The 27909-nt window shown below is 45.8% G+C and overlaps 2 protein-coding genes across 2 annotated transcripts; both read left to right on the plus strand.

The window, feature by feature from the left end:
- Positions 1–3743: 3743 nt before the first annotated feature.
- On the plus strand, positions 3744–5267 carry LOC122812368 (dynein heavy chain-like). The gene has a single exon (XM_044084801.1). The coding sequence runs from the start codon at positions 3744–3746 to the stop codon at positions 5265–5267; it is 1524 nt and encodes a 507-aa protein (XP_043940736.1).
- A 19-nt stretch (positions 5268–5286) lies between these two features.
- Positions 5287–8252, plus strand: LOC122812369 (dynein heavy chain-like). Its single transcript, XM_044084802.1, has 2 exons — positions 5287–6569; positions 7643–8252. The coding sequence occupies exons 1-2, from the start codon at positions 5287–5289 to the stop codon at positions 8250–8252; spliced, it is 1893 nt and encodes a 630-aa protein (XP_043940737.1).
- Positions 8253–27909: the final 19657 nt, after the last annotated feature.

Here is a 27909-nt window from a genome sequence, read left to right on the forward strand (position 1 = left end):
CCTTCATGTTGGCAAAGTAGCTCCAATAAGTCACCAAAAGAGACATCATTGCACAAGGACTTATGGGAATCCTCTCCCCTCTACAGGTTAGTAACCTCAGTGAGAGACTCCTCTGGGGCATCCAAGTGCTTCCTCCTGCACTTTCTATTCCCTGAACCCTCCCATTCTGACAAGTTCAGGGAGGAGGAGGAGAAAGAGTCAGGCAGCCCAATCAAGGGGGCAGACTGGAGGCTATCTGACATAGGCCATCCCGGAGCACACTGTTGATTGATCAAAGGAACAGAGGAAAATTGGAAAGGGGTGTCGCCTGGAGAAATCCAACCCATTTTCTAGAATGGAACATCTTCTCAACAATGTCAAAGGCCGAGATGGATGTAGGTCTCTCGGATACAAGGGTCCCAGACAGCCCTGAACCTAAGGAAGCTGCTCCTAGACCTGATATTGAGATCAGAGCTGAGTTGTTCAAACCTGTTCCAAGAGGAAGCAGCAATCCTGAAGCAGGAACCATTGAACCTGACATGGAAACTCCAGCTTTGATGCCACAGCTTCAAGGTGCAGACATCCCCAAACAAGTTGGGGGTGAGGCCACCAAGGAATAGGATGGAGATGAGAATGGCCAAGCTGTAAGATCCAATCTGGAGAGTGGAAAATCAGCTGCCCTAAAGACCTTGGATCTGAGTGGGTCAAGGGAGGAAGGCAGAAGGCTGGAGCTGAGGGTCCCAATAATGGACCCAAACCCAAGGGGATAAGGCCTAACTGCATCTGTGCATGCAAAAAGGACCTTATCAGCTGCTACAGATCAGTAATTTTGATGCTGCCCACTGACCTCGATGACCAGATGGAAGAAGCCACAGAGGACGTTTTGGAAGGTCTATGAGAAGACGACCCCATGTGGCGGATCCAAGCTGAAGAGGCCCTGAACCGGGATGGGGACAGGAAACACTCCGGTGACCGAAGAGGAGTGCTGGAAAAAAAAAGGCAAAAGACACCCTACCTAAAGGTTCCCCTTTGAGAAGGAAGGGGTTCGGAATACTTGGAGCCAGAGAGGCAATCTTGCCTGATTTGGGTGCTGAAGGTGATTGGATCTAAGGCATCGGTGCCAGGGCTACTGAGGAAGCCAAAAGACAGGGACCTTCAAATCTGGCAAACCAAAGGGAGCAGGTCCAGAGTGAGAAGGTAAAGTTGATCACGTATGCTCCCATTTAGCCTTCTTGGAGTCTCACATCCAGGACTTCTAGGACCTAGTCTTGACAGCCAGGGAGAAGCCAGTCAAGAAGAAGCAGTAGTAGAGAAACCGATGGGTAGAAGCCCTTTCAAAACATGCTTGACCCTACACTCAATGGTTCTATAACCAAAGCCCACACAGATGGAGCACCCAGAATCATGATTCCAGACAATAAATGCATTGTAGGTATGCTTCCTGGGAGGGCAACTTGTGCCCACAGGACAGACACTTTTTGAAACCCTAGTCCATCTAAAAACAACTAACACACTACAGCACAAAAATACACAGAAACACCACAGAACAACAAATGGAGGAAAAGGGCAACAGACCACACCGGCTACCTAATGACAAAACCTACCTAACACTACCAGGAAAACACTAACAGCTTAAAGGGGTATCATTCTAACCCTTCAAGAATGTAAAAGTAAAGCAGAGCCAAAGACCAAGCTACATACACAAATGTCATCAAGCTCAATCGGGGGGGGGGGGGTTGATGGAAGAATGGGGAGTTATAGGTAAGGGAGGTGCAGCCAAGCAGGCTAAATAATTTTGAATGGGCCAGTGTCAGATTCAAAGTGCCACAGGTTAAAGCCAGACAGAGCAGACATCACCAAATCCACAGCTTCCCTCCTCCTCTCTGATTCCTAGAAAAGAATCTTTGAGGAGTAGAAAAATGGATCCCTACAGCAGACAAGGTCTTAACATCCTGTTCACTCCTATTAAGTGTTTCCTTTACTTTTTGTCCAAATAAGATGGAACCATCATAGGGGTGCATTTATGAAGGATGTTGAAAAGCTTTTTGGGAAATCGCAAAGCTGCAACCAGGCATGCTGTAGCATCCCTTGCTATAACATCTGCTGCATTACATAACAGTCTCATGGCCACATTCAAGGATGACTGCAGAGTAGATATTTGGGTTCCACTGTTTTCTGGACATCTGTAATGAAGCTACCAGACAGGGACTTTGAAAGCTCCTTGATCAAGTCCCTTTGGAATCGTGTCAGGTGTGCTAGACAGTTTAGCGCTCAGATTGCAAATGTTGCTGAAGTGCATCTCCATTTCCACAGTCTGTCCAACAACTTTGACTCCCCATTTGGGAGAGAAACAGAGGAACAGAGGAATTTCTGGACATTTTCTTCTGTGTTATGGCTACCACTACCACCACCATGGCACCTACATGAGGACCCTTAGCCCGATGTTTTCTATCTTTAGGGGCAACTAGAATCTTATCTGGTTTTGTCAGAATGCTCTCTGCCACATCAGGTTCCTTCCAGGCCTTCTGGGTGATGAGATCAATGAAGACATCAGGAGGTGAGACCACCCAGGACATTGAAGGGCCAGAACCAAAAGCTTTGAGAAACACTGACTGATCAGAAGAAAGAGTTTTCATGGACCATTCTCCGTTTCATCAGTTCCAGAATGTCTACCAAGCAGATGTGTTGGGGGGCCTTGAGGAGCCCTCTCCATCATCTAAGTCAGAGTCTTCAGTGAGAGACTCTGGAGAGGAGTCAATATGTTTCCACTTGCAAGTCTTCTTCTGGGAGATGTGCCTTGGACCTTCTGAAGGAGACACCTCAGAGTCAGATGTGATGTTCAAATGATGTGAAGTCTCAATACTAACTGGATACGTTTGTCCTTCACCACAAGAATGAGAGGAAGAAAGTACAGGCTCCATTAGGAGTCAGGATGGATTCAAACTCTGTGCATGCACCAGTCTTCCTGGTCTACCCAAGGCCATCTCCATGATGGGTCTATCTTGTGGCAGCATGGAATTATAAAGAAGTCATACTAGTCCTGCCTAGACATGACTGTGTGCTTGTAACCTCCAATAATCCACAACGGGTGTAAGTAATACAGAATTTATTAACAGCTGGCATGGTTTGTTTACAACTGTGAAGACCAGGTGACTAAACAAACGTGAGTAAATTCTGCATTATCGATATACAGGAGTGGATTTTATTGTTTTAAGTATGCAAAGACATTAACAAAGAAGTTGCTTACTTTTTTAATAATGTCATCATATGATGACACAAGCACAAAATACAGATTTCTAAGGAACGAGCATCTCCAGCTCTTATCCTTACAGCAAGTTATTCCACAAGGTGGGAATGCAGTGACTAGAAACTTCTCTTGCCAGACAGTCTTGTCTGTCTGTTAGTGTAGGATTATGTCCCTAGTGTGAATGTCAGTACAGTCACTGCTTTTGTGAAGAAATAGGGTGTCAAATAGACACAGGTCACCTTGGAACCTTGTAAGGCTCCTGAACATAAGAGAGCTGTAATAATCAACTGAAATAGATGAAGGATTTAAGGATTTTGTTTTCTTGGTTAAAAATTTCTGAGGCTTTCAAGTTGACCAAAATGCTTGGACCAATTAATAGCAAAGGAGGCATTTTATTCAATGGTGGGCCAAAGGGCAAGAACACAGCCAGGATGAATTCTTTGTATCCTGAAGCTATTCCTTTGGAGATTAATTGTTCCAGATAAAAATTTCCTGACTAAGGTGGAAACATGATTAAATGAGAGTTATCTTTAGCTGTCTGGAAGTGTCACAAATGATTAAGGAGCTGTTTCCTGTGATCCAGTATTCCACAGTTTGTAGCTGTCTGGAAGTGTCACAAATGATTAAGAAGCTGTTTCCTGTGATCCAGTATTCCACAGTTTGTAGCTGTCTGGAAGTGTCACAAATGATTAAGGAGCTGTTTCCTGTGATCCAGTATTCCACAGTTTGTAGCTGTCTGGAAGTGTCACAAATGATTAAGGAGCTGTTTCCTGTGATCCAGTATTCCACAGTTTGTAGCTGTCTGGAAGTGTCACAAATGATTAAGGAGCTGTTTCCTGTGATCCAGTATTCCACAGTTTGTAGCTGTCTGGAAGTGTCACAAATGATTAAGGAGCTGTTTCCTGTGATCCAGTATTCCACAGTTTGTAGCTGTCTGGAAGTGTCACAAATGATTAAGGAGCTGTTTCCTGTGATCCAGTATTCCACAGTTTGTAGCTGTCTGGAAGTGTCACAAATGATTAAGGAGCTGTTTCCTGTGATCCAGTATTCCACAGTTTGTAGCTGTCTGGAAGTGTCACAAATGATTAAGGAGCTGTTTCCTGTGATCCAGTATTCCACAGTTTGTAGCTGTCTGGAAGTGTCACAAATGATTAAGGAGCTGTTTCCTGTGATCCAGTATTCCACAGTTTGTAGCTGTCTGGAAGTGTCACAAATGATTAAGGAGCTGTTTCCTGTGATCCAGTATTCCACAGTTTGTAGCTGTCTGGAAGTGTCACAAATGATTAAGGAGCTGTTTCCTGTGATCCAGTATTCCACAGTTTGTAGCTGTCTGGAAGTGTCACAAATGATTAAGGAGCTGTTTCCTGTGATCCAGTATTCCACAGTTTGTAGCTGTCTGGAAGTGTCACAAATGATTAAGGAGCTGTTTCCTGTGATCCAGTATTCCACAGTTTGTAGCTGTCTGGAAGTGTCACAAATGATTAAGGAGCTGTTTCCTGTGATCCAGTATTCCACAGTTTGTAGCTGTCTGGAAGTGTCACAAATGATTAAGGAGCTGTTTCCTGTGATCCAGTATTCCACAGTTTGTAGCTGTCTGGAAGTGTCACAAATGATTAAGGAGCTGTTTCCTGTGATCCAGTATTCCACAGTTTGTAGCTGTCTGGAAGTGTCACAAATGATTAAGGAGCTGTTTCCTGTGATCCAGTATTCCACAGTTTGTAGCTGTCTGGAAGTGTCACAAATGATTAAGGAGCTGTTTCCTGTGATCCAGTATTCCACAGTTTGTAGCTGTCTGGAAGTGTCACAAATGATTAAGGAGCTGTTTCCTGTGATCCAGTATTCCACAGTTTGTAGCTGTCTGGAAGTGTCACAAATGATTAAGGAGCTGTTTCCTGTGATCCAGTATTCCACAGTTTGTAGCTGTCTGGAAGTGTCACAAATGATTAAGGAGCTGTTTCCTGTGATCCAGTATTCCACAGTTTGTAGCTGTCTGGAAGTGTCACAAATGATTAAGTGTGATGCAGTATTCCACAGTTTGTAGCTGTCTGGAAGTGTCACAAATGATTAAGGAGCTGTTTCCTGTGATCCAGTATTCCACAGTTTGTAGCTGTCTGGAAGTGTCACAAATGATTAAGGAGCTGTTTCCTGTGATCCAGTATTCCACAGTTTGTAGCTGTCTGGAAGTGTCACAAATGATTAAGGAGCTGTTTCCTGTGATCCAGTATTCCACAGTTTGTAGCTGTCTGGAAGTGTCACAAATGATTAAGGAGCTGTTTCCTGTGATCCAGTATTCCACAGTTTGTAGCTGTCTGGAAGTGTCACAAATGATTAAGGAGCTGTTTCCTGTGATCCAGTATTCCACAGTTTGTAGCTGTCTGGAAGTGTCACAAATGATTAAGGAGCTGTTTCCTGTGATCCAGTATTCCACAGTTTGTAGCTGTCTGGAAGTGTCACAAATGATTAAGGAGCTGTTTCCTGTGATCCAGTATTCCACAGTTTGTAGCTGTCTGGAAGTGTCACAAATGATTAAGGAGCTGTTTCCTGTGATCCAGTATTCCACAGTTTGTAGCTGTCTGGAAGTGTCACAAATGATTAAGGAGCTGTTTCCTGTGATCCAGTATTCCACAGTTTGTAGCTGTCTGGAAGTGTCACAAATGATTAAGGAGCTGTTTCCTGTGATCCAGTATTCCACAGTTTGTAGCTGTCTGGAAGTGTCACAAATGATTAAGGAGCTGTTTCCTGTGATCCAGTATTCCACAGTTTGTAGCTGTCTGGAAGTGTCACAAATGATTAAGGAGCTGTTTCCTGTGATACAGTATTCCACAGTTTGTAGCTGTCTGGAAGTGTCACAAATGATTAAGGAGCTGTTTCCTGTGATACAGTATTCCACAGTTTGTAGCTGTCTGGAAGTGTCACAAATGATTAAGGAGCTGTTTCCTGTGATCCAGTATTCCACAGTTTGTAGCTGTCTGGAAGTGTCACAAATGATTAAGGAGCCGTTTCCTGTGATCCAGTATTCCACAGTTTGTAGCTGTCTGGAAGTGTCACAAATGATTAAGGAGCTGTTTCCTGTGATCCAGTATTCCACAGTTTGTAGCTGTCTGGAAGTGTCACAAATGATTAAGGAGCCGTTTCCTGTGATCCAGTATTCCACAGTTTGTAGCTGTCTGGAAGTGTCACAAATGATTAAGGAGCTGTTTCCTGTGATCCAGTATTCCACAGTTTGTAGCTGTCTGGAGGTGTCACAAATGATTAAGGAGCTGTTTCCTGTGATCCAGTATTCCACAGTTTGTAGCTGTCTGGAAGTGTCACAAATGATTAAGGAGCCGTTTCCTGCGATCCAGTATTCCACAGTTTGTAGCTGTCTACAAACCCCTAGCTACCATATAGGTGGCAATCCACTGAGCACAGAAGAAGTCATCAGGGATCTGGGGACCCAGGTTGACAGTAACCTTTCGTTTGACACTCATGTTGCCAAAGTAGTTAGGAAAACCTTCTACATTGCCCACCTGATCATGAAGGGATTCACATCTAGATCTAGGGAGGTCATCGTCCCCCTGTACTCATCACTCATTGGACCTATGATTGAGTACAATGCCCCATTCGGAATGTATCTGACCCGACACCTGCAGCGGCTGGAGGGGCCCCAGAGGTTCCTCACCAGGATTATAAGGGGTCCCAAAAATATGTGTTATGCTGCCAGACTGGGAGAACTCCAGCTCTATTCAGTCGCATACCGCTTGCTCAGAGGTGACCTGTGCCTGACATATAGGGCCATGTCAAGTCCAGATTTGATGAATATGCTTCACCTCAAAAAATCTAGATCCCTCAGAACCACAAGGGCGGGAGACTTAAACCTTGACACGGTTATTAATAGAACATGCTGGAGGGACGGATTCATCACCCAGAGACTCCCTATGCTGTGGAACAAAATCCCGGTACATGTGAGGCAGAGCACCTCGCTGGCCTTGTTCAAGAGGAATCTTGACCAATGGATGGGAGATCACAGATATACCCCAGGGATTACTTCAGTGTCACTGCTTGACAGAGGCACAGCAAAATAATAGGCATAGTTTTCTTAAACTAAAGGGGTGGCGAAAGCCACATAACTATGGGCTAGGCTTATAAATGCCCTTGGGCAGATAGCTTAGTATGAACCTATGAACCTAAGTCTAGAAGTGTCACAAATGATTAAGGAGCTGTTTCCTGTGATCCAGTATTCCACAGTTTGTAGCTGCCTGGAAGTGTCACAAATGATTAAGGAGCTGTTTCCTGTGATCCAGTATTCCACAGTTTGTGGCTGTCTGGCAAGTGTCACAAATGATTAAGGAGCTGTTTCCTGTGATCCAGTATTCCACAGTTTGTAGCTGTCTGGAAGTGTCACAAATGATTAAGGAGCTGTTTCCTGTGATCCAGTATTCCACAGTTTGTAGCAGTCTGGCAAGTGTCACAAATGATTAAGGAGCTGTTTCCTGTGATCCAGTATACCACAGTCTGTAGCTGTCTGGAAGTGTCACAAATGATTAAGGAGCCATTTCCTGTGATCCGGTATTCCACAGTTTGTAGCTGTCTGGAAGTGTCACAAATGATTAAGGAGCTGCTTCCTGTGATCCAGTATTCCACAGTTTGTAGCTGTCTGGAAGTGTCACAAATGATTAAGGAGTCGTTTCCTGTGATACAGTATTCCACAGTTTGTAGCTGTCTGGAAGTGTCACAAATGATTAAGGAGCCGTTTCCTGTGATCCAGTATTCCACAGTTTGTAGCTGTCTGGAAGTGTCACAAATGATTAAGGAGCCATTTCCTGTGATCCAGTATTCCACAGTTTGTAGCTGTCTGGAAGTGTCACAAATGATTAAGGAGCCGTTTCCTGTGATCCAGTATTCCACAGTTTGTAGCTGTCTGGAAGTGTCACAAATGATTAAGGAGCCGTTTCCTGTGATCCAGTATTCCACAGTTTGTAGCTGTCTGGAAGTGTCACAAATGATTAAGGAGCCGTTTCCTGTGATCCAGTATTCCACAGTTTGATTATCTCCGCCTTCTTTACCCAACTGTGTAACTGAGCAAATCCCTTAACCAGACTGCACTCTTGGGGTGAGTCTGAAAAGGGTCCATGGACAGCAGTGCTCTACCACACAAAATACATAAAATAAAAACTTATATTTATTGACATTTGATTGTTGGGAAAGTGCCCATTTTCAGCGGAGGCCCAGGGAGAAGAGCAAATATTTATTACAAAAACATTTTCTTTTTCTGGCTTTCCCTGGTTAGGGGAAACCACAGTGGAACAACAGTCCGCAGAACAATTGGCAGTGGAATTTTACAGTGTCGAGTTGCCAGCCTGGCGTCCAGTCTTCCACAGAAGGCACACTCATGCCCGCCCACACCTAGGGCCAACTTAGAGTGTCCATTCCACCTACATCATGTCTTTGGGATATGGGAGAAAACTGCAGCACCCGGAGGAAACCCACACAACCACACAGAGGACATGCAGACTTTGCACCGAAGGCACCACTGCTGAGAATCGAACTGGAGAACCTCTTGTTGTGAGGTGGTAATGCTAACCGCTGCACCACGATGGCCACCCATTACAAAAAGATTTTAACAACAATAATTTTGCAAACTTCAAAAATGATACAATAACAACTGCAATTTAAAAAATTATACCATAGACCTACCATGACAACAGGGGTAAAAAACAAATACAACTTATACGATAATGATTTAATATGTAGCGAAATTTTAGACAGCTCGCAGAAATCAATGACTAAGTTAGCATAAAACCAACAAGAACTGCAAGAGGAGGGATGCTGACTGAAGTTAGAAATGAGGGGAGAGTAAAGGAGTTTAAAGTATGAATAGGTACTTATTTAGGGATTCAGTTTATCCTGGGATTGAGCAAAGAACAAACCAGATTTTAAGTACGAAATCTTACAAGCAGTGTACCCCAGGGATTGGTCTTGGGGCCTCTGCTGTTTGGCATATACTTCTCAGAGGTGCAGGACAAATCTAATGGACTATGGCTAACCAAGTTTGCAGATGACTGCAAGCTGGGTGCTGTCATCAATTCCCCTAGTGATGTGGACATCCTCTAAGAGGGTTTCACCAAAACAAATGACTGCTGCCAGAAACATGGCATTAAACTGAATGCCAAAAAATGCATCATCCTCATCCCTTTTGGGGAGAATGCCATTCCCGCAAATTATCACACTGATAACAAGGCACTAAGCACGCAATCAGTCGTGAGGGACATGGGAACCTAGGTTGATAGCAAACTGACTTTTGACCACCATATTGGCTCCATTGTAAGGAAAGCTTTCTACATGGCTCACCTCATTAGTAAGGGTATATCATCCAGGGACAAGGTGGTCATAACATCCCTGTATTCTTCCCTTATAAGACTAATTACTAAATACAATGCTCCTTTCGGCATGTACCTCACAAAGCACATGCAGCAGCTGGAGAGACCACAGAGATTCCTCACCCAGAGAATCCAGGGCCTCAAACATCTACTCTACACAGATAGGCTAAAAGCTCTGTCCCTCTGGCTCAGTCTCCTACAGACTCCTCAGAAGTGACCTCTGTCTGGCATACAAAGCAATCTCAGGCCCCACCCTGATGGGACTGCTGCATATCTGCAAGTCAAGCTCCACTCGAGTAACTAGCACGAGCGACCTTAACCTGGTCTGTGACATCAATAGGACTTGTTGGCGGGACAGATTTGTGTCCCAGAGACTCCCCCTTTTGTGGAATAGACTCCCCCTCCACATAAAGCAGAGTACCTCATTAAACCTTTTTAAGTGCAACCTGGATAACTGGATGGAGAGCAAAAAATACACCCCTGGGATTCCACCTATGTCCCTGCTGGACAGTGGCATAGGGTGCTGACTTGATGGAACATGAGCTAAATTCTTGGCTAGGCTTGTAAGGGCCTCAGGGCCAATAGCCTAGTAATGTCATATGATCCTACGATATGTTAGTTGATGGGGTAGTTCTAACTAATTTAGGATTTTAGTACTATACAGTGTTGAGTTCTGAAACGGAGTATTTGCTGCAACTTTGTTACAGCATTGTTCAGATTTTTCTTGGGCACAGGTTTGAAGGTAAAAATGGATGTGGTGATATGTGGCTGTTTGAGAAGAGTTGGGATTAGCTGTTGGAGAATCCCTGGTTAGGGACTCTAGAAGTGTACTGCAGTTTCGAGTGGTGAATTACTGGGTGAGTGGTTAGCAATTAATTTTTGGCCGGGATGTAAGATTTCTTTAATGCCTGACCAGGACTTTTTAGGGTTATGTTCTAAACATTGTTATAGTATAGGTTTTTGTCTTCATTTATTTCCTTTTAGTACAGTTGCAGAGCATTCTGAAGTTTTCACCCTCAGGTCAATTACTATAGACAGAAATCAGTTTATAGCCAGTACACAGCAATTAACAAGGAGGCACAAAGTAGAACACGTTTTCTTTCACTTATTGAATGCAAAAACAGAAAACTAGGGAAATTAAGTAACTGGCATGTATACTGCAATATATTGGTCAAAAGAAAGGACAGTGGCCCACTTAGTAAGTGGGCCACAGAGTGCAAGAATTACTCCTGTGGGGAGATGTTACAGCCACTTTCCAGCACAGGGCGGGCATGTATTTGACTAAAGCTAATACACAGCAAGGCTCTTTATGTTAAACTTGCTTACACTGCACAGTAACAATATTCTCAATGAAAACTTTTGTAAAGGTGGGCCTTGTTGCAGAGTCAAAAATTTTCATGATCAGGGATGGATGCAGTGACCACAGGCACTGAAAGAAAAGAAAAAGAAAAAAAAAACTCTACTAACTGTAATATTATATGGAGTCAATAAAATTATTATTTATTACTAGAGATGGAGGGAGGACCATGGTGAGTCAGAACAAAAGAACATAGGTCTCAACCTGTTAACAGGCCAATGTGGAGCACACACCATAACAATGTGTGATAAAAAGTCAAAATGTGGACACCCTATTTTCGCATTGGGTGAAAAGCACACCTTGACCATGGCCATGGCCTTTCAACCGTATATGTACACACACACACACACACACACACACACACACACACACACACACACACACACACACACACACACACACACACACACACACACACACACACACACACACACACACACACACACACACACACACACACACACACACACACACACACACACACACACACACACACACACACACACACACACACACACACACACACACACACACACACACACACACACACACACACACACACACACACACACACACACACACACACACACACACACACACACACACACACACACTTGCACACACACACGCACACACACACACACACACACACACACACACACACACACACACACACACACACACACACACACACACACACACACACACACACACACACACACACACACACACACACGCACACACGCACACGCGCACACGCACACACGCACACACGCACACACACACACACACACACACACAGACTTGACATACCTTTCAAATGGCCAGAATTTTGCAGAATGCCCAAATTTTTGCCTCATATAATAATGTAGTTTTCTGGCAAATTACAGAGGAATGAAATAATAAGGTAATGACAGAAATTTGAGTTTCAGACATCATATTCTTCAGAACATATATGGTTACACAAAGCCTGTTTTTCTAGCAACGTGCTAGGTTTATTAGAACAATATCTAAAAATTGTCTCTATTTTTGTGGCTTTATCACCACATTATGTCAGGCTATTGGCTTTCTCCAGATTTCTTATTCTAGGAGACGGACAGGTATGTGTTGAAAGAGAGGGGAAAAAATAAAATAGAAACAAAACAGTACCAAAGTAAATAAATGCAATAACAGCAGTTAAAAGGATTCCTTTTAACTGCTGGTATTGCAGTTATTTACTTTGGTACTGTTCCACTTTATTTTTTCTCCCTCTCTTTAAATGCAGTTTTCCACAACCATTCCTGGTACACAAATGGTCACATATTTGGGAGCTCTCACTCGCTCCTCTCCTCAGGAACACTTATTTGATTGATTCATATAGCATAATGGCGACCGATTGTAATTCCAGAATATGAGCCAATCAAAAACTGTGTAGCACAGCCACCGCTGTTCAATGCAGAACAGCAGAGTAGCTATTTGATTGGTTTGTATATCATGATGCTAATTGGCAGTAATTGCAGTATACAAACCAATCAAAAGCCATGTAGCTGAGCCAATGCTGTTCAATGCGGAACAGTGAACAGTGGGTTCGCTTATGGTTGAATGCAGAGCATTCCACGTAATCAGGAGCACTTGGAAGCTCAGCAAGAGAATATGAGGTGATGTAACAATAGAGAGATGGTAAGAAATTGTCTGAATGTAAGATCAAAAAGTTTAGCTGGAACCATACATATAGAAAACCAGAGTAATACAGTGTATAGAGTTTTACACAACAAATTATCAGAACATAGCACTACACTGATAAGCCCAGGATAAAATTAGAAGTTATGTACTTACCATAACTTTGCATTTGTGTTGTCCATTTTTATTCTTCCTCACTGTTGGGTCTTCGCATCCGACGTTGGATCCGAATTGGCCGCATTTTTAAGACTTTAGGGTCAGAGTCTCGAGCTTCTCCCTCTCCCATAATGCATCATACCTTGCTTAACTCCTCAGATCGAGTTTGCTGCCCTAGATAATAAATTACATCCCAGTAGAAAGAAATAGGACAGATCAAATAATTTGGGGCCCAAACCATGAACCTCTGGGTTCCAAAATCCTCTAGGTAAATTCTCAAAGTGACTTAGGCCAGGCGATGGCTGGAAGGGAAGTGAGGAAGAATGAAATGGACAACACAAATGCCAAGTTATGGTAAGTACTTAACTTCTATTCTATATCTGATGTTGTCTTTTTTTCATTCTCCCTCACTGCTTAGTCACAGTCCACAGCTAAGCAACTCCTGGGTAGCCCCTAAGGGAGGATGTATGGGAGCACTGTCGAGCTGAAGGATCCCCTGCTTCTGGAGACAATGTCTAATTTATCATGTGAGACAAATGTACGAGTCTTAGACCAAGTGGCTGTAGCACATATCTCATCAACTGAGGCCCTGGCAGAAAAATCTGATATAGTGGCCATGGATATAGTAGAGGAGCTTTAGGTGGACAAGGTAATTCAATACCTTTTTTGGAGTAAATAGTAGAAATGTAATCACTTATCTATTTAGCCACGGTGATCTTCGATACTGCTTGGTCCAAGCGATTAGCTGAAAAGGATATAAAGAGTTGATCACATTTCCTGTGCTTGTTTGTCCTGTGCAGATAGAAAAGCAATTGTCTATGAACATCAAAAAGATGTAACATATATTCTCCTTTATATGAATTATTTGGAAAAAAAAACTGGCAAATGAATGACCCCATTAATTTTGGATTCTGTTGCTACATTAGGCATAAATAAAAAAATATATTAGTTCTTAGTGAAACTCTGTCTTTATGAAAAATGATGTGAGGAGGTTTGGCTGATGGGGCTTGCAATTCTGATACACTTGGCTGAAGTGATGGCTACCAAAAATATTGTCTTCCAGGAAAAAATTTTCAAGTCACAAATGTTGGCTGGCTTGAAGGGCTTCTGAGTCAGACAATTTAAGATCCCATGGGAGAGAAGGGTCTTTTATTGGTGGTCTTAGTAAAAAGATACCACTCATGAAAGGCTTGCATAATCTTGATGAGGGAATAGAAGATGATCTCTTTCCTGAATGAAAATTAGAAATGGGAGCCAATTGTAATTTTATGGTAGAGAAACTGGCACCTTCACGAAAAGGTGAACTCAGAAAAAGGAGTATATCTGACGCAGAAATTGAAAATGGGTCAATATTCTCCTTTGAAGCCAGAATCAAAAATCTTTTCCACTTTAATATTATAGACCTTTTTATGGAGGCCTCCTGAGAGGCCAAGATTATGTCATTTACTGAGGAAGTTAGCCCGGACTTTCTTACATTCACTGGAAGTGGAGAAACCATGCGGTTAGTTTTAGGGTGTGGAAACTGTGCTGATGATATTCTGACAGAAAACAAATAAAGTCTTGACTGGGATCCAGTATCCACGAGGGATACTTGAGGTGAGACCATACAAAGAGGAATCTTACCTGACAAGGCCACAAGGGGGCAAAGAGGACTACTGAGCTCTTCAGGCTGTAGCTTTCTGTACAAATTTTGTGATCAAACGTGGGGGGGGGGGGGCATAAAGGAGGCCCAGGGGCCAAATGTGGACTACAGCATCCCTCTGTGACTCCCCCTTCAGGAGGATCAGAACAAAGTACTTGCTGTATTTGTTGTTTAGGGGAAAAGTAAGAAGATCGGAACAAGGGTGGCCCAAATGGCTGAAAATCTTGTTCGCTATTGACTGATTGAGGGACCACTCATAAGGAGTCTGACTGGACCTGCTGAGTCTGTCTAACACGTTGGTGTCCTCGGGAATGTGCTTTGCAATTAGAAAGAGGTTTAAAGAGATTGCCCATTCCCAAACACTCATAGACTCACTACATAATGGGTAAGACCAGGTTCCACCTTGTTTGTTTATGTACGAGACCACTGACATGTTGTCTGTATGAATTGCAATAGTCTCCAGAGGGAGGAGATTCTGAAAGGTGGGCAGTGTTAAAATGACTGCTCTCATCTGTAGGACATTGATATGCAGCTTGATCTCGCAGGAGGACCACGTGCCTTGACCATCTTTCCCTGATAATGCCCCCAACCTCAATTTGGCTACTGGGGGAGGGAGAGAACAGCCTGCCCACAGGTAGATACTTTGATGCAGTTAGTTTGATAGGAGCCAGATAGAGACTGGTAAAGAACAGAACACTGAACAGCCATGGTCCATTGAAGAACTCACATAAAATATCTTGCCAAGGTTGTTAGGATGACAGCTGCTGCCACAGATCCAAGTGCTCTGAGAACTACATTTGATGGTGGAGGTGGATGATCTAATAAGTCCTGGACTTGCTGTCTCAGAAATGATGCCATACAGAGGCATCAAACTTATTTGTGGTGAAGTGTTCAGTTGCGTTCCTATAAATTCTAGATTCTGCACAGGAGTAGGTTTGATTTTGTCAGATTTATTGAAATACCCAGGGGAACTGAAGATCTGGACTGGGTAATTCCTGGCCTGAATCAGTTGATGCCTTTTTGTTCTAGTAAGGAGCCAATCGTCCAAGTATGGAAACACCTGAAATCCTTTTAGCCTCAGGAGAGATGCAACAACTGCCATACATTTGGAAAACACCCAGGGAGCTGTGGTGAGTCCAAAGGGCAGTGCTCTGAATTGATAATGATTGGCCCCCAGCCAAAAGTGCAAGTGTCTCTCTTTGAGGATTTGTTCATTTGCCCTCAAGGAACGATGTTCCGGAGCACCGCAGAGCCAAAGGATGCTCTTCTCCTAGAGACAATGTCTAATTTATACTGCAAAATAAATTTATGAGATGAGGCCCAAGTGGCAGCTGAACAAATATCATCCAAAGATACTCTGGACCAAAAGGCCGCTGCCGTAGCCATAGATCAGGTCGAATGAGCTTTCACTTTCCCTGGCAGAGACAGGCCTCTCTCCAAATAGGCTTGGCCAATACATTGTGAGATCCAGCAAGCAACTGTCACTTTTGATACTGGTTTACCGAAGAAGGTCTTGGCATAAGACACAAAAAGTTAATCAGATTTTCGCAAGAGTTTAGTCCTGTGCAGGTAAAATCTCAGTTGTCTATGCACATCCAATAAATGTAACCTATATTCCCCTTTGTTCTGGAAGTTTGGAAAAAAGACTAGCAAGTTAATGGTCTGATTAATATTGGCTTCCGAAGCTACCTTAGGGAGGAAAGACGTGTTGGTGTGAAGCGACACCCTGTCTTTATGAAAAATCCTGTAGGGCATTTTGACTGAAAGAGCCTGAAGCTCAGATACCCTTCTGGCGGATGTGATGGTGACCAAGAAGGCAGTTTTTCAAGTCAGAAATTGCAAATCCAATGAAGCCGCAGGCTCAAAGCAGGGAGAAACTAATGCCTGCAACAGTAAGGTAAGGTCCCATGGTGGGATAGGATCCTTTACCGGGGGTCTAAGAAGAAAGGCACCTTCAAGGAAGGTCTTACAAATTTTAGAGAAAGCCAATGAAGACATATTTACCCCCACATGAAAATTAGAAATGGGTGCCAGTTGGACTTTAACCATAGAGAAACTGACACCCTGTTGAAAAATGCTTGCCAGAAAATCTAAGACTGACAAAAGAGGAGCGGTAAAAGGGTCCATGGACTGCTGAGAGGCCCATATCAAGAAACATTTCCATTTACTACGATACACTTTTCTGGCAGAACATTTGTGAGCCGCTAACAGAAAAGACTTAGCAGGGGATGGCAAACCGGGAGTCCTAATAATCATGGGAACTGGAGCAGCCAAGCAGTGAGCTTCAGACTGTCCAGGTCTGGGTGTGGGATCCCAGAGGGATGCAAGAGAAGATCCAGAACCAGATCCAAAGTCCATGGTGGAACAACTAGATGAGACCCGAGTAAGAAAAAACAAATCTGTCGATGCCAGAATGAGGTGAGGAGTATCACAGTGCTCTCCATCCTTCAGGCTTTGTGCAGAAACTTCAACATCAGGGAAAGAGGAGGATATGTATAAAGAAGACCGAGAGGTCAAGCATGAATCAGTGCATCTCTGGGGGTTTCCCCAGTGGGGGGTTCAGAGTGAAAAACTCACTGCATTTTGCGTTGGAAGGATTTGCAAAAAGATCGCAGCAAAGACAACTCCACTCTAGAAAGATCTGTTCTGCTACTGAAGGGTTCAGAGACCGCTCGTAAGGCATCAGGATAGATCTGCTGAGCCTGTCTGCTAGAATGTTGGGTTGTCCTGGAATGTGTGTTGCCACCAGAAAACGGCCGGTGAAAATCGCCCATTCCCACACTCTAGTGGCTTCTCGACACAGGGGATAAGATCTGGTTCCCCCTTGTTTGTTGATATACCAGACAACTGACATATTGTCCGTCTGAACTGCAATCGTTCCTAGAGAAAGATGAGCATGAAGGGCCTGCAATGCAAGGAGAATCACTCTCAGATGTGCAGAAAAGTCTCAGAAGGGGACCACGTGCCTTAAACTGTCCTTCCTGAGCAATGCCCCCCCACCCTAATAGGGAGGTGTCCGTGGTCACTGAGGTCTTGGGAAAGGGAGGTTGGAATGGACGTCCCTTAAGATTTGGAGACTGAATCCACCACCAAAGGGAGTCCCTGCATGTTCTCAGGATTCTCACCAGAAAGGACAAGGGGAGATCTAACAGGGACCACTGAACCGCAAGCGTCCACTGCAACACTCTCATATGAAGGCATGCCATTGGAAGAATATTGATTGTGGCCGCCATGGACCCCAATGCTCTTAACACTGCCTTGGCTGTCGGTAAATGTGTCTGCAGAATGTGTAAGACAGGTAACCTCAGATTGTGTATCCTGTCTAACATAAGGAACACCCTCGTTTGTAATGTGTCCAGCTGTGCACCGATGAAATCCAAAACCTGAACCAGGAGTAGAGCTGATTTGTTTATGTTGATCGTAATGCCCAACTTGTTGGCTAGCCGAAGGAAGGAGTCCCTGGCTTGACAAAGTAGATGCTCTGAAGAGGCAGTAAAGAGCCAAACATCCAGGTATGGAAAAACCTGAATACCCTGAAGCCTCAGGTGAGCCGCTACTACCGCCATTACCTTGGTGAACACGCAGGGGGCTGTGGTGAGACCAAAAGGAAGGGCTCAAAATTGATAATGATTGGCTCCCAGCTGGAAGTGAAGGAACCTCCGGGAGCAGCTGTCCATCTTGATGTGATAGTACGCGTCCTGGAGATTGAATGAGCACATCCAGTCTCTGGCCTGCAGATAGAGCAGGATAGATTGAATTGTGGATGGAATTTTGTCTTGGTTATAGAAAGATTCAACTTGTACAGATCCAAGATTGGTCTGAGGTCTCATGTCCTTTTCGGCACTAAAATGAACCTGGAATAAACTCCGGATCTGGACTGGTCTAGGGGGAATGGTTGGATGACTCTTTTCCTTAGCAGTGAATCTATTTGTACTGCTGCCTCCTCCCGAGAGGGCTTTGTTGGATGGGGGACGTTTATGGAACGGAAAGGAATATCCTCTGAATATGATGCACAACACCCATTGATCTGTAGTTATGGACTCCCATACTAAAGGGTGTAGTGACAGATGACCCCTAACTGTCTCCACAAAAGAGTAGTCTGACAACCCCTCAGAACTGCTGCCCAGGTCTATCTGAGAAGGGTTTTCGGGAACCAAAATTCTTAGGACCCCCTCTGCCTCTAGGCCGGCATCTGTCAAATCCCCCTCTGCCTCTGGAGGAAGGTGAGTCCCGAGCGTCCCGGGAAAATGCCTGAGACTTGCGGAACCACATCTTCTTTGGGGCCTCAGTGGTTCCTGCAAAAAGGATGTTTGAGGTGGAGAGAAGCAGATCACGATGGCAGATAGTGTCTTCCCACCTTCTCGCTCTGGACTAAAGTCTCTCTGAGCGTCTTCTCGAACAGGGAAGAACCATCGTAAGGGGTGCTGGTAAAAGATGCCTTGAAGGGCTCCATAAATTGACATAAGCAGAGCCAGGAGTGACACCTGATGTCAATGCCTGTCCCCGCCACCCAATTGGCTCACTCTGTGGTGTGGGAGAGCAAACGCATGGATGTATTGGGTACTGCTTTTAGGGTGTCCATTCGTGCATCGAACATCTTCCTGTTCTCTGCCGACATGGACCCTGGGGTTGACTCCATGATTTCCTTAACAAGATCTCGCTGGAGTCAAACAACATGCACCATATAGTTCAGCACCCTCACAGAGAAGGTCACTGAAGCATAAACTCACTTCCCAAAGTGATCCAATGCTCTCAACTTTCGATCAGGAGGGTGGACTGTGGAGATCTCCTGAGCGAGCACCTTCTTGGTGGCCGCTGCCACCATCATAGCATCTACAGATGACCCCTTGTGCTTGTCTGAGGGGGGACTCAAAACTTTATCTGGCCACTTAGAAATTGGCTCTACGGCATCTGGCTCCTTCCAAGCCCTAGACGTTATTAGTTCCACAAGTGGGTCGGCAGGAGGAGACACTCAAGGGGTAGATGGGCCCGTGCCGAATGCTTCCAGAAACACGGACTCATCTGAGGTTGGCTTTGGGGTGGACCCCCCCCCGGTGGAGGAGCTCCATGATGTCCCCAAAGAAGACATTCTCGAGGGGTGACTTTGGGGAGCCTTCCCCTTCATCCAAATCTGTGTCCTCCATGAGGGACTCTGGTGGAGAGTCCAAGTGCCTCCTTTTACAGGAATATTTGTGAGGGGCCTCCTCAGGGGGACTGTCTGGGGAGGTCTTGTAAATGAGCTGTTCCGAGGGCGGAACTACCTGGGCATTATGGGAATGGTCTGTTCCTGATAGGGCAAGACGGCCAGAACCATACTCAGAGACAGGGGGGGTCTGGACGGATTCAGAGGATGAGATAGTCTGAGGTCTCGATTCGGCGAGAGCCTTCTCCATCACCTCGAAAGCAGAGGGGGAACGTGCTTCCTGGGCCGAAAAGGCGGAAGCTGCTCCCCCTTGCCCTGACAGGGGAGTTGGAGCCGAGCCTCCTGGAACCCAGAAGCCGAGAGTGATGCTTCTTTCTGACAGGCTCGGAGCAGAGACCACCCCCTCAGATCCAATCCTGAGGCTGTGGCTCCAAGAGCTTGGATCCGATCCTGTTGGATCCGACAAAGTCAAGGCACCGGCCAGAGTCGAGGTAGAGGGTACCATCGGCGCTGACCCCTCGACTCCATTCATCCTCGGATTCAACGACTCTTGAAACCTTGGGTCAGATCGGAGAAGGAGTAATAGAATGGAACAAGGGATGGAAGAGACCTGCTTGGGAGAAAGCCCAGGCAAGACCCCCATCTGTATCTGAGTGTAGATAAACCTCCACATCATCTTGTCCATCTCCACTTCCAAAAGGCTCTGAGTGGAATGGGAGGACACCGCCGAAATCGGATGGGAGTGCCGGTGGGAGGAGGACCTGACCAGAGACCGGCTTTGTTGTTCCTCAGGCTCAGGTGAAAACCTAGGGGACCTGAGCGTAGGAGTCACAGGCCCAGATACAGGCTTCACATTCAGTGGCGGGCCATCCTGCGACAAGCGGTCGAGGGATTGCTTGCGAGGCCAGTCCTTCTTGACCTGATCCCCTTCCCCAGACCTCTTGGTGTGAGTGTGAGTGCAACAGGCTGGAGAAGAGGAAGATGGAGCAGCAGCCGCTGCTTTCCCCACAGGGGAAGAGGGAACTGTAGTCCCAGAAGAAGAGGGCAACAGGCCCTTAAGGATCAATTTGTCCCGTCTGTCCTTAACTACCCTGGGGTTAAACCCAGCACAAACAGGACAGGGGGACTAGAGGTGTTCATCCCCCAAGCAGACTACACACAGTGTCTGACCATCTGCTGGGGAAAGCTTATGGCCACACCCTGTGCACTTTCTGAAACCGGGCTTCGGGGCATCCGCCATCCCTTCAGCCGGCCCAGACACACACACACACACACACACACACACACACACACACACACACACACACACACACACACACACACACACACACACACACACACACGCTCATGAGAGAAAGAGAAGTAGAATATAAAGGAAAGGAAAGCCTATTCTTTCCTTCTTTTTTTTTTTTTTTAACTACCTAAATGAAGAACCCTGGGGAGGTACAGAAAAGTTCAAGATAAAGAAAAGTCAAGAGGAAGCTAAAAAACAAAAATACACTCTTACAAATGCTGAAAAACACGCTGGAGCTCGGAACATAGTTGTGGACTCTCAGGCGGCAAATGAGATCTGAGGCGAGAAGGGAGACAGGGGGCATGGAGCTTGGTGTCATAGCTGGAAAATGCTGCTGTGTCGGATTCGATATGGATCCAAAGACCCACAGGTTGAAGACCAAATGAAGTAAAATACTTCAGATGCATTGTTAAGGTCTTCCTCCGACAAGGTCTCAGAGAGTTGGTTAACCCTCTTGGATCTCTCTGCAAGCATGTAAAATGTGCTAAGTAGTTCAACAGCCTCAGCGCGAAGGTGACTGAGAAATAAATGTGCTTTCCATGCATGTCCAATGCCCAAAACTACTTGTATGGGGATGAGCACTGAAACTTTTTTCGGCCAGCTTGTTTTTTCTGGCTGCTGACACAACAGTGACATCAACTGGGAAACCTTTGCTTCAATGTGAGCAGCAGGCAGGTAGACTATGGAACTTGTCCGGACATTTTGGGATTGACTCAACTGTGTCTGGCTCCATCTGTGAGAAACTAAGTTAATAAGTTAATCCACCAAGGGGGGGTCACCCAAAAAGTAGGCAGGCCTGCCTGGAAAGCCTCCAGGAACACCAGCTCCTCGGAAGAAGGATTTTGGGAGGGCCAGCCACCTTCTGCCTCAGGAATTCATAGATGTCTCCAAAGGAGATGTCGTCAGGTGGTGATCAGGAGGATTCTTCTCTTTCATCAAAATTTGGTGTCCTCGGTCAAGGACTCCAAGGGGGAGTCTAAGTGCCTCCTCTTGCACTTTTTCTTACGAGGGACCTACTGTGGGGTGTTCAAAGGAGGTATCAGAAAAAAGGGGAACCCCTTGCTTGGAAGTAGTCTGGAGGCTTAACAGGGAAGGCTGACCTATGGCAGGATGTACGGGCTCAATGCTCAGTCAAGACGAAGGATGGGGAGGATTCTGGAATTGAGACATTTTTCTGAGCCTAGAGAAAGGCCTTTCTGTGACCTGGAAGGCCGATGAACCCAGAGAAACCCCCTCTCCCTCCATCGGAGCTGAAGCTGCTGGACAGGAGAGAACAGAGCCCACACCAGATCTAAGGCTTCCAGACATATCAGACCCAAGCTATCAAGGGCCGAAGCCCCAAGGGGAAGGAAAGGATCTGACAAAGTCAGAGCTGAATATGCTAACAATTAGTAACTCCAAAAGAAATGAACTGTAAGCATCACAAACAAAGTCCATGAACACTCATTGAATCCTGTTAATAATAAAATATGTGTAAAACAGTCAAACCAGTAAAAAGTTGTTTTACTGGTTTGACTGTTTTGCACATTTGGTTATTAAAAGGATTCGAGTGTTCATGGACTCGGTTTGTGAAAGTCACAGCTGAAGCCAACCCCCAGAACCAGCGCTGACATCTCACATCCAAGACCCACACTGATCAAACAAATGTGGAACAGGACTGGTAAGGGACATAGTAGGAGTCAAGGAAGGTAGTTTCCTCAGATCTGACACTGACTTTCTCGAAATTCCCGGATCCCGAGTTTACAAAAACAGGGGTCGGATTGGAAAAGGAGGTTGCTATGTGGGTGACAGAGCACTCACAGATCAAAGATGGGCTGGAGAAAGTTGAACCCCATCTGTATCTGAGCCTTAAGGAACCTCCACATCGTCCTGTCCATACTGGTGTCAGAAAAGCTCCAAGAAGACATGGAGGAAGATGCAGAGGAAGGGCGTCTAGATTTGGATGGTGTTCTCAATATCTGAGCTGGGGAAGCCAGTGACACCAGTTTAACATGTAGTACTGGCGTAAGGCTCCAAACCTTCGGATCCAAAGCCTTCGGATCTGAGGTTGTCCTGCTCTGAGTGGAAGAACCGGAGATACAAATAGTGTCTGTCAGATCCGAGGATGTTCTCGGATCAGAAATTGATTTTGATTTGCTTGGATCCGATGAGGCATTTGGATCTGGAGAAGGTCTTGTTTTGTTTGGATCCAAAGAGTCTTTTGGATCTGGAAAACATCTAGTTTAGGTCGCTTGCAAAGATGTCAGATCTGACAACTTTGGTCTTTTTTCCTGACATTCTGGCGAATCCCTCTGAGAGGCTGTGAGAGCTCACCACTTAAGTTCTTTGGAACTAGAAGGCTTTAAGGGGGATGGAGCCCCAGAAGAAGGCAACAGTGCTTTTAGAATCAATTTATTCCTCCTGTCTGAGAGGGCCCTTGGATTGAAGGCCACACAGATTGAGCAAACCGCATCTAAATGACTGGGTCTCAAGGAAAAGACGCACTTCTCGTGGGCATCAGAATTCAGAATTTTCTGCCCACATGAAGGGCATATTTTAAAGCCTGTAGGTGTGTCAGACAATCAGGAACAAAGGCAGACATTTTAATACAGATGAACTTCTAAACTACGCTAAGTTTACACTATTTGAAACCTAAACAGTAAAGGTATTAAAAGTTTTTTTCTTTTTTTATATAACTATTTAAAAAGAGAAAAGTAGGTGAAAAGAGAAAGGGGAAGGGGCAACAGTCTCGAACACCTGCAAAGAAAACTTGAGGGAGGGGAGAATATAAAAGTTAAATATTAAAAGGTGCTAAACAAGGAAAGGTTTTAAAGAAGTAGGTAATTTAAAAGCTATTAGTTATCTCAATACAGTTAAGTAACACTCGGGACTCTGAACAACATCTTGAAATGACAGCAGCAAACGAGATCTAAACTAGGGAAGGTATGATGCATTATGGGAGAAGGAGAAGCTCGAGACTCAGATCTTAAAGTCATGAAAATGTGGCCAAATTCGACCCAACGTCAGATCCTAAGACCCAACAGTGAAGGAGAATGAAAGGCACAACATCAGCTCCATCAGTTAATAAACATTCATTAAATTAACCAGTACGTCAACAGTGTTATCTATATACCAAAACATACATAAAGCTTATCACACTGAACTAAAACAGATACAAATACAGAACACTACCAAGGTCTTTTCAGTGTTCTACATGGTCTTAGAACAAACAGAAATGTAATGACACATGATACATACCTGCAACATGAAAGAAGATGGTGACTGAGTGGATGTGGAGACCAAAGTTAGGGGAAATGTAGCAATACATTCTAATACAACGACCCTGTAAATAAATCCTGACTTTAGCGTAAACACAATGACTGAACAGAAAGTTATCAACCTAAATATCAGATTTCCTATAACTCTTTCAACCTGAAACAAAGTACCAGTTATAACATGAGACAGGAGCAGCTTTTTCTGCCGAATACTACTATACTGCACTTTTCTGCAATTAACTTGAGACTTTCCGCTACTTGATTTTTGAGGGACCACTCCTGAGGTAACAGGATGGCTCTGCTCAACCTGTCCACTATTATGTTGGATGTCCCCGGGATGTGCTTTGCTATGAGAAAGCGTCCGGTGGACACAGCCCATTGCCAGATTCTCAGGGCCTCTCTGCATAAGGGTTAAGACCTGGTTCCTCCTTGTTTGTTTATGTACCAGACCACTGACATGTTGTCTGTCTGAATTGCAACTGTTCCCGGAGGTAAGTAGTCGTGAAAGTGTTGCAATGCCAGGAACACTGCTCTCAACTCCAGGACATTGATGTGCAGGTTGTACTCTATTTTCAACCACTCGCCTTGAACTGTTCTCCCCTGAAAAAGTCCCCCCCACCCTATCAGGGAAACGCCCGTGGTCACTGTGGCTATGGGGGGTGAGCACGAACGGGTGGCCTATCATAAGCTCGTGGCTGTTCATCCACCATTGAAGATCCCGCTTGCAAGACTCCGTGAGCAGGATGTTATGCGACAATGGTAGCCGTTGGTAAGACCACTGTGCGAAGAGTAGCCACTGGAGGATCCTCATGTGCATTCTCCCTAGGGGGACCGCGATGACGGTAGCTGCCATCATGCCTAATACTTTCAGGACCTGTGCAGCGGGGACTCTTTTGTTTTGTAGAAGAGTAGAAATCTGTTCCCTTGAGGCTGAAACTCTTGTTTGGGGAAGCCTGATCAGAGTTAAGGTAGTGTCCAATTCTGCTCCTATGAATGATATATACTGTGAGGGCGACAAGGCAGATTTTTAGAAGTTCAGTGTTATGCCTAAACGGGAACAGAGATCGATTGTCCCTGGCTTGCAATAGGTGATGCCTGGTGGTGGCGGTAAGGAGCCAGTCATCTAAGTATGGAAACACCCGGAATCCTAGTCGTCTCAGGTGGGACGCCACTACTGCCATGCACTTGGTGAACACCCTGGGGGCTGAGGTGAGGCCAAAGGGCAGAGCTCGAAACTGAAAGTGACTGGCTCCCAGCCGGAAGTGCAGGTGATCTCTGGATGGCCTGGCCATTTTTATGTGGTAGTACGCATCCTTGAGATCTATAGAGCACATCCAATCATTCATTTGAAGAAACGGAAGGATCGATTGTAGCGTGACCATCCGGAATTTTTCCTTCTTCACGAAGGTATTGAGTTTGCTGAGGTCCAGTATTGGCCTCCAGTCCCCTGTTTTCTTTGGAACTAAAAAGAACCTTGAGTAAGTTCCGGATCCTATTTGGTCCGCTGAGACTGGCTGATGACTCTTTTTCTTAACAGCCTTTGTATTTCTATGGCTGCCTGATCCCTCAGATTGGGTGGAACATCTGGGAATCTTTTTTGGATGGGGGGATTGTTTAAGAAAGGGATGTTGTACCCTCTGGTTATTATGCTTTTTACCCAGGAATCTGAAATGAGATTTAGCCAGGCCTCTGGGTATAAAGCCAAACGACCCCCGACTGCCTCCAGAGCAGGACAGCCGGGCCTCCACTCAGGAGTGCTGGAAGGGCTTACCAGAGACGCTATCCCTGTCGCCCTGGTTCTGCGGACCCCCTCTGCAGCCTGGGCGGCGTCTTCCATTCCTTCCCCCTCCTCTGCCTCTGGAGGGGGTTTCACTAGGTGTGGATTGGAAAGCTCCCTGAGTCTTCCGGAACCACATTTTTCCACCTCTTTGCCCTTTGGGGTATGGTCTAGAAGGGGCAGAAAAATGGACCCCTACGGCAGACAGGGTCTTTCCTTCTTGCTCACACCTAGTGAGCATCTCCTTCACTTTGGGCCCAAACAAGGAGGAGCCATCAAAAGGGGCATTAATAAAGGAAGACTTAAAGGTTTCCGCAAAGGAGCATAGGCGCATCCAGGATTGTCTTCTCAGAGCGATCGCTGAAGCTGCAGCCCTACTCGATCCTTTGGCTGCATATGAAATGAGCCGCATGGATGAGTTAACGATAGAGTTTAGGGTATTGAGCTGTGCTGTCACCTTGTCTGAGACAACAGTATCTGTGGTACCCTGTAGAGTATCTCCCAATTCTTTGAGGAGATCTCTCTGAAGACGGGTAAAATGGGTGAGGTAGTTCAGCGATCAAATGGAAAAAGTCACTGAACTAAAAATGCGCTTCCCGTACCTGTCCATCATTCTAGAGTCTTTGTTAGGCGGATGAACAGAGGAAGATGCTTCAGACATTTCTTTCTTGGTGGCCGCCGCTTTCTTGGGGGACTTCCTTGGTGAGATACGCTTTATCCTGGGGGGCAGTGATGTACTTATTAGGCCTCCGAGGGACTGGTTCCAAGGTGTCAGGGGACTCCCACGCCCTTCGAGCTATTAAATCCATTAACTCGTCGAAGGGCGGAGTTACCCAGGAGGTGGAAGGTTGAGCCCCAAAAGCCTTCAGCAACACCAACTCATCCTCAGTGGGGGCAAGTGACTGCCAGCCACCCCTCTGTTTGAGAATTTCCAGGATGTCGGCAAACGAGACATCCTCGGAGGAGAACCGTGGGGACCCCTCTGACTCATCCAAGTCAGTGTCCGATGTCAGCGATTCCTGTGGGGAATCAAGGTGCCTCCTCTTGCACAATCTCTTTCTTGGGACTTCATCAGAGGGGGCATCTGGTGAAGCTTCCGAGGAGCAGGGTTCACCCTCTGGGGCTGACTGAGGCTTTGGGTCTCTACGCTTAGTGGGGACTGGTGGTGCAGAAACAGAACGCGGACCTTTCGGGGAGGGAGAAGAGGAATCTGAAGATGTGAATGTCTTAACAGACAAAACCTTCCTCATGGCCTCGAAGGCACCGGAGCCCCGGGCCGAGGATTCCACCGGTTCCGAAGAACCCGGTATCCTCCTCGGGCCCGGTACCACGGCTCCGATCCAGAGGACGGAGCTAAACTAATCTGCGCCGAGGCACTGAGGGGAAGGGTCGGAACCGAAACTTCAGTTCGACTCTCCCCCCCGGAACCAAGGAGAGACTGTCGGCTCCGAGATCCCTCGATGGGTACCGAGGGTGTCGAGGTCAGTGGAGCCGAAAGCACTAACAAAGGCTTCGGCTCCGGGGGATCAACAATCATCAGATTCTCGACTCCTGGCTCCAATGACTCGATGGGTCTTGAAGGAGGATCTATGGATGGAACAGGAAGGGTTTCAAGCTTTGAAACCAATCAGGATGAAACTGCAATTAGTTTGGATAAGGCCATGTTCTCCATCAGCTTCTGCACTACTCGATCCACATCGGTGTCTGACAGTGGTCTGGAGGAACAGGTCGAAGGGGCCAAAGAGGTCACCGAGTGAAGGATCGATGAAGGGAGTACCTCTGACACCGTCTCCAAAACCTGGACCTCGCCCCGAGGCAGCAGTTCGATGCTCGGCTCCAAGGTCTGTGGAGCCAGCGACCGAATCTTAACAGAGGTACTCGGAGCCGATGTCCTGGGCTCCGACACCTTCGAAGACTTCGACCCCTTCGCAGACTTCGATGACTGTTCTGCCTTTTCCAATGCCTCTTGAAACTCCGGCTTCAGGAGACCCCTCTCAATAAGTTTCCTGCGTCTTTCCATCATCACTCTGCCACTAAACGAG

This window comes from Protopterus annectens, chromosome 9.part0 (genome assembly GCF_019279795.1).
Source record: "Protopterus annectens isolate FY-2018-M chromosome 9.part0, PAN1.0, whole genome shotgun sequence".
Lineage (NCBI taxonomy): Eukaryota > Metazoa > Chordata > Ceratodontiformes > Protopteridae > Protopterus > Protopterus annectens.